The sequence below is a fragment of the Gouania willdenowi genome, chromosome 17 (assembly GCF_900634775.1).
Source record: "Gouania willdenowi chromosome 17, fGouWil2.1, whole genome shotgun sequence".
NCBI lineage: Eukaryota > Metazoa > Chordata > Actinopteri > Blenniiformes > Gobiesocidae > Gouania > Gouania willdenowi.
This window is the reverse complement of record NC_041060.1, coordinates 360,807-370,358: the sequence shown is the minus strand read 5'-3', so window position 1 is coordinate 370,358 and position 9,552 is coordinate 360,807. Positions and strand designations below refer to the sequence as shown.

Genomic DNA, 9,552 nt, shown 5'->3' with positions numbered 1-9,552 from the left:
TGTGTTACCATGGCTCCTCCCACTGGACCCTACTGTGCAGGCTCCAAATGAGGTCAAATTTCCAAGATGGCAGCACCCCTAAGCGCTGTATTTTGGCTTCAAGAACGTTGAGTGGGAACAGCTAGAGTACACGCCCACTGGGCTATCCACATGTTTCCTAAACCCAAAAATTAATTGCACAAATTATGTTGGTACTTCCACTTTAGCGTTTATCAGAACTGTTGTCAGTGTAATATAATACCATAATAACTCTGCACGCTATTTATTTTAGTTTTTCAGTGAATTCCATAATCAGCCACCGATCGGGTTTAAGCATCAATAACATTAGAAACAGACTGTTTTTCTACATTTCAATCATACACAAGGGCTTCTTCTAGTAACGGTAATGAAGTGGATCAGGTTTTGATGTCTTAATTATCTCCACAAATCTCCGTTACTGTTGTGTATTTGTGTGTCGCAGCATGTTCTTCCTAAACAGCTGGCCTGGCGTGCAGAGGTAGAAGAATGATGTGTGTGTCCGTCGTTAATTTAATCGCTCCATTTACCTCGTCCACCCTGGGCACAATGGCTGGTCATCGCCATCTGGATCTGGACTCACACACTTCCTCTCTCACACACACATTTATGAGCAGACGGCCGTCATCAGTCATGGTGGAGGTTTGAGGGACGACACTGGAGTTAAATCTTCTCTTTGTCTCCTCTGAGTCCAACAACACCTGAAACACATCTCCCATCTTTCCTCAACACACAATGGAAACACACATTGTTGTGTACAGAACCAGGGTTGGGGTCAATTACAATTATCCATGTTTAGTTACAATTCAATTATGATTACAGTGATTTGAATTTTTTCCAATTACAACTATAATTACAATTATTTCCCCCCTAAAAGTCAATTACATGCTCAATTACTAAAGTTTAATTACAATGACAATTACTGAGCCGGAAATAAATAACCCCATAAAACGTAACCTTCCTATTGTTAGCATCTCTGTTGACGCCTTAAATCAGCTGTGAAATGCACTAAAAACTAGAGATGTAACGATTAATCATAAGGCAGTTAAAAATCGATTCATAGGTATCACGATTCACATTGATACTGTGATAATTGAATCGCAGTACTTTTTTAACCAGCAGAGGGCACCATCAAGAAGTGTTGGCGACGGGCAGAATCTGCTACTACTTTCTTTCTGGCCGCCTTCTACTTTTAAACATGTTCATAAATGATTCCTTACCCCTTTAGCACCGAAAAATATCTGTAATATTACGTGAATATCTGTAAAAGTCACGTTTTTCTATTAGCTCTGTCTGCTAGCATAGCATCTCTTCTTCACTGCAAGATATCTGCATGCCAACCGACCACTTTGTTCCCAGCGCCCTCTGCTGGTTCAAACAAATATCTGACCTAAATACAGTGAAATGACTGTTTTTTTTTAAAGTCCAATTGTTAAGGCACAAAATACATTTTCATTTGCACTTTTAAAAAGAAAAAGAACTATTATTATTTAGTTTTGCATTGTTTACTATAGAACCAGAATTTAAATGAATAGGCTTCTTCTTCATTTGTATTATTCCTTTATTTATTTTATTCAAGATTTATTTTTAGTTAAATTGCATTGTTTTGAATAGTTTATCAAGGGATTCTTTTGACAATGAAAAATAAAAGGAAAATAATACAGTTTTTTATAGTTTTTTCCCCAAAAAAAATAAAGGAATATTTTTCAGTCATCATTTTTCTACAGTCCCATTTTGTAAAATAAATCGTGAGAGAATCGTATCGTGAATCAAATCGTATCGGGAGTTGAGTGAATCGTTACATCCCTACTAAAAAGTATCTGTCATCTTATTAGTTTTTAATTTCTTGTTTACCTTATTAGGCTTCCTAATCAATAGAAGTATTGGTTTTAATATTTTTGGTTTGGGAGGCTTTTTTTCTGTCAGAATACCACAGATTTAAATGTTTTTTTAATGATTAATTTTTTATTTAAAATGATCCTCAAGAGAACTGACAAGTAAACTTGATATGAAACCTGTTTTAATAATTATTAACTACATATGTATAAACCAGACACACGTGGCTCTCATTCAAATTAGTTGCGACCACCAAAGTAAACCCCAAAAACAGTATTTCAAGAAGTTGTAAGGAATATGAAGCCCAATATAATACACAAAGTACACAAATGCACAAAAACATAGAAAATGTAAAAAAAAATACACAAAATAACTCATAACACATAAAATGACAACAAAGACAGACACTTAAACAAAATGACTACAAAAACACACAAAATAACAACACATTACAGAATAATTACACAAAGCGACAGGAAAATTCAGAAATCAACAACAAAAATAAAGAAAGTTACACCAAAAATGACACCAACACAAAAAATAAAAACACACAATGACTAAAAATGGAAAAAACTAAATAAAATAAAGACAAAAGCCTTTATTCTCATGTATTAATGCTCATTAATGCTATTGGTCATTATTCTAAATGCTGACATGAATATTGATCATGTGACCCTCAGATCAGATACAATGACATTTCCGTGGTCGCTGCTGTGATAGTATAAGCCATGACACTGAGATTCACCAGGTTTACGTTTGATTCATTGGAATTGACAGTTTCTAATAGAATTTCCATGCCAATTACAATTACAAAGTCAATTATTTGAACTCAGTTACAATTCAGCTATGATTACAACGGCAAGAGGTTTTTCAATCACATTTATAATTATGTCATAATTGTAATCAATTATCAATTACACAATCATAATTATAATTGAGCTCAACCCTGGTGTTTTCGTTTTTCCTGAAACACAGAAAGAGAGAGAGAGAATGATGGACACAAGTGTTTGAGAAGCAATGCCCAGGACTTCAGCAAGCGACATGTTGTCATGGCAACGGCAAATAGAGAGAGGCGAAGGAGAAGAAAAGAGCGAGGGAAATAGTTTCTGATTAAAACAACATTTTGTTGGTATTCAGAGGGTTTGTGTGAGGTGAGATCATTCATTCAGATGATGTTTCACTCACAAATAGAACAGGAATAGTGTGGAATAAAGTGCCTGAGGAAACGTCGCACAATTAAACATTCATCACGTGGTGCAACGTCGCTTCTTGTGTGCGTTCATCGCACGTTTTGCCCTTTTTTCCATTTATATTCGGAGAGCTCGCTGCTTATCCACTGCTCTCTATAGCACACATTCTCTCTTCTTCACCTTGATTGGCTGCCTTCATTGCCCTGCCCCTTAACCTTCTTGCTCCCCTCACCCCTCCACCACCAATGTCCATCCAAAGATCCCTTTTTTCCTGGCGTCCATCCCTCCTCCTCTGTCTCTGCAGAGAATAGCTGACATTGGGTAGAGGAGGTCAGAGACATGGCAGCCATGCTCCTGCTGTGCTGTCAGTCGACTCCAATGGGCTTAGATACAGTGTGTGGAGAGACACACACACACACACACACACACACAGCTCATGCACTCAATTACACACTTGTACGCACATATGATAGAAACACATGCATTAAGACCAACAGACCAACCATAACACACAAAATGACAACAAAGCTGCACAAAATACAGGAAAATGCTCATAATTACATGTAAAAGTTGACAAAATGACCCCAAAAATTACAGAAAAATATACATAATGACAGAAACTTACGCAAGTGTATCCATACTATAATTCAAGGGAGGTCTGTGTCTGTCTGTCTGTCTGTCTGTCTGTCTGTCTGTCTGTGTGTGTGTGTGTGTGTGTGTGTGTGTGTGTGTGTGTGTGTGTGTGTGTGTGTGTGTGTGTGTGTGTGTGTGTGTGTGTGTGTGTGTGTGTGTGGCAAATATCTCCCTGACGCGGTGCCAGTTCGACCTGAAACTCGGTCGACGGGTTCCAAATACCCCGAGTGTGTGTATCTGTTATTTTGGAGTCATTTGGTCATTTCAAAATGTTTATTTTAATTTTATTTCACTTCTGGACGGCCCCGAAATGAAACCTATTCAACTTTTGACCTCAGGGTGTGAGGGGGCGCTAGCGCACCATCTATATCCATTTCACCTCCTCACGCAAGCAAGAGTCACGTGTGCAGCCAGAGCCAATCACTGCGCCCACAGCCAAGCAGACACGGACTGTAAACACACGAGTGAGAGAAGAAGATAGTTTAGACCAGAGTCATTTGGTGTAGCAAAACGGTCAAAACGTTAATTTTATAATTACGTCCCTCTCGGTAAGAGCGCGGTATTGAGTGTGTGCTACAATCATTCTGATTCTTCAGACAGAGGAATGGAACGTTTTTATGAGCGGATGGTCCACAATGATTATTGTTTGTTCTGCGCAACGGTGAGTGTTAATTTATATATTATTCTATGTGCTAACAAAGATGGTAGCAGCTACAATGTAAACACACACACGGCTGATGCGCGTGCACGGAGTAGATGGATGTAGACACATACACCGCTGATGCGCGTGCACGGAGATGGATGTAGACACACACTCGGGTGATGCGCGTGCACGGAGTAGATGGATGTAGACACACACAGTATTTATAATCAAAAATATACTAAATGAGTAAAATAAAACAAAAACCTAAAGAAATGCACAAAACTACACTAAAAAAAGATTATGCACAAATGACGTAAAACAAAAAAAAATAAACAATATTTATACAGGAAGTACACAAAACAACAACAGAAATGCACAAAAATATACAAAATGACTCTAAAAAACATATATTACAGAAAAATACACCAAACAACAACAAAAATATGAAAATGACTCAATATACACAAAACTAAATATTTATACAAAAAATACACTAAAATGACTCCAGAATAACACTACAATGGCATCAACAAACAATAATTAAAACAAAAAATATAAAAATTAGTATAAAAAAAACCCCCAACACATTCATCATACACACGTCTCATAGAATTAAACCAGGGAAAGTGCACACGTTATTTTACTTTACACCTGCAAATATGCCCCTTAATAATGCTACAGAGTATGTTATTATTATGCTCGTAATTGACAACTCCTCTTAAGCGCCCACTATATGAATGCATACTTCCGACGGGCACTGTACTAGTAACATTAATGCACAAAATGACTCCAAAACACACAAAAGGAAAACAAAGTTGCATAAAATACAGGAAAATATTCAAAATTACATGCAAAAATTAACAAAATGATGCCATAAAAACACAAAACTGACAATAAAATATACAAAATGAAAGAAACATACACAAGTATACAAGATTAATATGCAAAATGACTTCCACGAGGCTCCATAAATACACAAAAGGACACAAAAAAACAAACAAAAGGACAACAAAGTAGCACAAAAATGAAAACAGACAAAATCACTTCAAGAGAAACATACTATATATAACATTAATGTACAAAATGACTTCCATGCACAAGGCTCCAGAAATGCACAAAATGACAACAAAAACACACAAAAGAAGAAAATACAGGAAAACACTCATTATTGCATGTAAAAGTAGACAAAATGACTCAAAAAATACACAACAATTACAAAATATACTCAATGACAGAAACATACACAAGTTTACAACATTAATGCACAAAATGACATAAAAAACACACAAAAGAACAACTCAGTTTTTCATTTTCAATTATTAAAAACAAACATGAGACTGGCGTACATTCCCAGAGCAGGGGTATCAAACTGATTTCAGTTCAGGGGTCAAATACGGACCAATCTGAGTTCAAAGGGGCCACAAATATAGGTGGAGAAAATGAGCAATTTCAACATTATTGTGCAGTAGTTTGTACATGTATGTATAAATGATACATAAAGCATGTAAGGAACCAACAATATCAAAGTTTTTATTTCATTTGGAGAAATTCTGTGGCATAGTTTCAGGAAATTTGCAGGATTTTGAGAAAGAATGAATTATTTGAAAATGTTTAGATAAACACCATGTGATATAAGCACAGGGAAACAAATGTGGTAGAGTTTCATTGTATTTGTGTATTCTGAGGGTCTGAAACATGTTTAAATAATAATCTACACAATTATTGAAGGTTTCTCAGTCATTTTTACTGTCTCTGGTGGGCCAAACTGGGTGCTATTAAGGGCCAGATTTGGTCCCCAGGTCTTGAGTTTGACACACGTGAATTGAAATGAAAATAAAAATAAACATGGAAAAAAGTTATTAATTCTGTACGTATTCACTTTTAAAAAAAAGAAAAACTACTTCCTACTAAAATATGTCTTGTTTAAATTACAACAACAAAAGGATAAAAGCTGAATATTTGTTTGAGGTATGAACGTGAAGCGTTTGTCAGATTTAGGAGGGATTTTTGTGGAATACTGGGTGAAATCCCACAATGATTGTGATCAGCCTTTTATCATAGGAATGCATTTAGTGTTTGTAAATAGTGCACATATGGATGATGTGTTTGACTAATAAACATAAATGTCAGACATACAAAGGAAAGCTCAGGGCTTTTCTTTGATTGTAAAACTAAGATCGTGGTATTTATATTCCCACCAAAAAACTAGAAAAATCAAGGACGTTTAAAGGACAAAGTTAGAATTAGAACATTTAGAGAATTATGTCCCTTTTCATGTTTTTACATCTGGCCTAGTATTTGTAATAGGATGACATGGTAAGGGTCACTTTGGAGTTTATATGAGAGACACTGTACGAAACTGCCCTCATGTGGCTACAGCACACATTACTAGGGTTTGGTGTGTGTTATAAGACGGTTTGAAGCAGGGCCACATTATTAAAAAATTAATGTCAACATTTAGAAAAAAAAGACCAATCGTAGCATTAATGAGGAAAGGGTTTATGAGTTTGTTGTCATTTTGTCTGTTTTCCTGTCATTATAATGTATTTTAATTGTTGTTTTCTGTGATTTTTGTTAATTTTGAGTATTTTCCTGTATTTTCTGTAACTTTTTTGTCCTTTTGTGTGTTTTTGGTGTCATTTTGTGCAATAACTTTGGTGGCCGGGCGCCGCCCAAATTTTGGTTTAATTTATTATCACACAATTACAATCAAATCATACCAACATATGAAATAATATACTTTTTAGGTGCATATTTTATTATTAAAATAAAAATAGCATTAACAACCACAAATGTCTGAGAAGAAATGATTGGTTGTATATTAAGGTATTTGCTTTTTACATTATACATGTTTTAAAGGGTGTAAAGGCACCAACAGCATATTTTGTTTTTTAATGAAATAAAATAACATCTTAAGTGGATGCGTGAAATTATCATGTGGTGAAATTGTGAAGCCTCCTCTTTCTGAGTGCTCAGTTTACAAGATAGGGTTTCAGACCCATTCAGGATCCACTAAACAGTCACCACAGCTTTGAGTAATGGAGCCAGCAACTACAGGGTTGTCATGGCGACAAGGGCACATGTCCATCAAGGTGTGTATTGCTTTCAAAGCCCCTGAGACTGCAGAGGAAAGGAGAAGAGTTGTGTAACAAAGCCACTGGACAAATTCTAGTTTATGGACTTTGTGTATAGTTTATATTCCCTTTTTCTGCTTTGAATAGATAATATTCCAGTTTTTGTCCCCTATCTAACAGCTGAGGCTTCATGGCTGAGGCCCCCAGCTCTAGAACTAGCGGTGGAGGTTTATCTGGTGGAGGGAGAGCTGCAGGAGTACGGGTCAGTCAGGAGCCCTCTCTGAAAACTGGAGTGGTGTTGTTGGACGAGAGACTGGACTTCCTCCGGGAACAGGCCTTCTGTGTGCTGAAAGTGAAAACTGACAAATGGAACCGCTTCATCGGTGCCGAGGAGAACCAGAAGATTATTCTGGATTTTCTGGACCACATCTGGACCAACAGGCTGCTGCTGTTTACAGGACCTGGAGGAACTCTGCATGCAGGGGACGCTCAAGTAAGGAAGGAATGCACATTTAGACGATCCATAAACACTACGTTAAAGACACATTCGTCTTGGCCCGACAGATATGTCACAATTTCATCCTTTTCATGTGTAAAGCGTTGTGGTGGCCATCTTATGTCTTGCTCTGGATGCAGTTTACAGTATTCAAAGTTATTTCATGACAATCCTTCTCCCCAAAAACCTACATTTTGCCACAAAGATCATGTTTCTACGTCTAACAGAACCAACGTTAAGGTACAATTGAAATTTGCAATATGAATGGCGGCCATCTTGGATCTTGCTTTGAGCAAAATTTACGGTATTTTAAAGGATCCATATCATCCTAAACCTTCCAACGTCAACTACTGCCGCATATGGTTAATATTTAACATTTGGCTAAATAAATTACTAATTTATGAAGAAATATGACTTATTTTCTGAGTTTGCATGTTCTCCTCGTGCTGCGTGGGTTTCCTACGGTACTCCGGCTTCCTCCCACAATCTAAAAACATGACTGTAAGGTTGATTGGAGTCTCTAAGTTGCCCATAGGAGTGAATGAGAGTGAGTGGTTGTCTGTCTGTATTGCCCTGCAATGGACTGGCGCCCCGTCCAGGGTGTACCCCCGCCCAGCACCCAATGAGAGCCGGACATTGTCACCGGCAGACCCCCGCCACCCTGAATAACAGGAATAAGTGGGTGTGAAAATGGATGGATGGACTTGTTTTCTGTCAACCCGTAAGTTCCTCTGGAGCCCCGCCTCTTCCTGCAGGATTAGTGAGGATTACGCGGAGATGCAGGAAGGAATCCCAATACTACTTTGGATTTGTTTTTGATAAGGAATTAACAAAGTAACAAGGTTAAAAGCATGCTATACAACCTTTAAAATACATTATTGAATTCCTTGACCATCAAAAGCTATAATTCGTCACTGAGATCATATTTTTACGTCAAATAGAACCAACGTTGACAATAATCCAAATTGGCAATACTGATGGTGGCCATCTTGGATTCCTTGATTTTCAGTGGGATCCACTGGTTTTCCAGAGTGGATCCCAATAAAAATGGATTCAGCATTTACTCAAAAAAATGCCTAATATTGCTACATATCTGCCGGGCTATCTTTAATTTGTAAAAACCATGAAAACATTATGTTTTTTGTACAAACAAATTTTGCTGCACATAGTTTTACATAAACTATGCAAATATAGCAGTGGTTCTTAACCTTAATGATATATTGGATTCATTCAAACAATACCCAACTCTAGTTAAGAACCACTGCACTATAGAGTCTCTTTAACCATTCATTCATCCTCTAATAAGTCAACTTTTTGAAATAAGTCGCTACTTATTTCTGGTGCTTTCAATACCGTTGAAAGCATTCCTACTGTTTTTGCCTCTGTGAAGTCTTCTCCTCCATGGAAGACCAAGCTGCTGTGTGTGCTGAAGAAGGGAGTGAGGAGGATCTCACGTCAAGGATTCAGACATCAGTTCCGTCTGGGGGAGGTACCAGGATACCCCATGGAGCACCTGCCCGTGGTCATCTCTGAGGTCACACGCAGACATCTGATCGCACACGTCTCAGCATCGTTATGTTGAACACGAGCCGTGTGTGTGTCCTCACAGGTACTGGTGTGTGTGCTGTCTAATGGTTTGAACCACGAGGATTGGCCGAGGGTCGT

At 37.5% G+C, this 9,552-nt stretch overlaps 1 protein-coding gene across 1 annotated transcript; it reads left to right on the top strand.

The window, feature by feature from the left end:
- Nucleotides 1-4,160: 4,160 nt before the first annotated feature.
- Nucleotides 4,161-9,469, top strand: LOC114479532 (dynein beta chain, ciliary-like). Its single transcript, XM_028473265.1, has 3 exons — nt 4,161-4,335; nt 7,572-7,884; nt 9,278-9,469. The coding sequence occupies exons 2-3, from the start codon at nt 7,582-7,584 to the stop codon at nt 9,467-9,469; spliced, it is 495 nt and encodes a 164-aa protein (XP_028329066.1). The 5' UTR covers nt 4,161-4,335; nt 7,572-7,581.
- Nucleotides 9,470-9,552: the final 83 nt, after the last annotated feature.

Coding starts and splice junctions, on each gene's coding strand:
- LOC114479532 (XM_028473265.1), top strand. CDS start 7,582: ATGGCTGAGGCCCCCAGCTCTAGAACTAGCGGTGGAGGTTTATCTGGT. Junction 7,885..9,277: donor TGCATGCAGGGGACGCTCAA/GTAAGGAAGGAA, acceptor GCCTCTGTGAAG/TCTTCTCCTCCATGGAAGAC.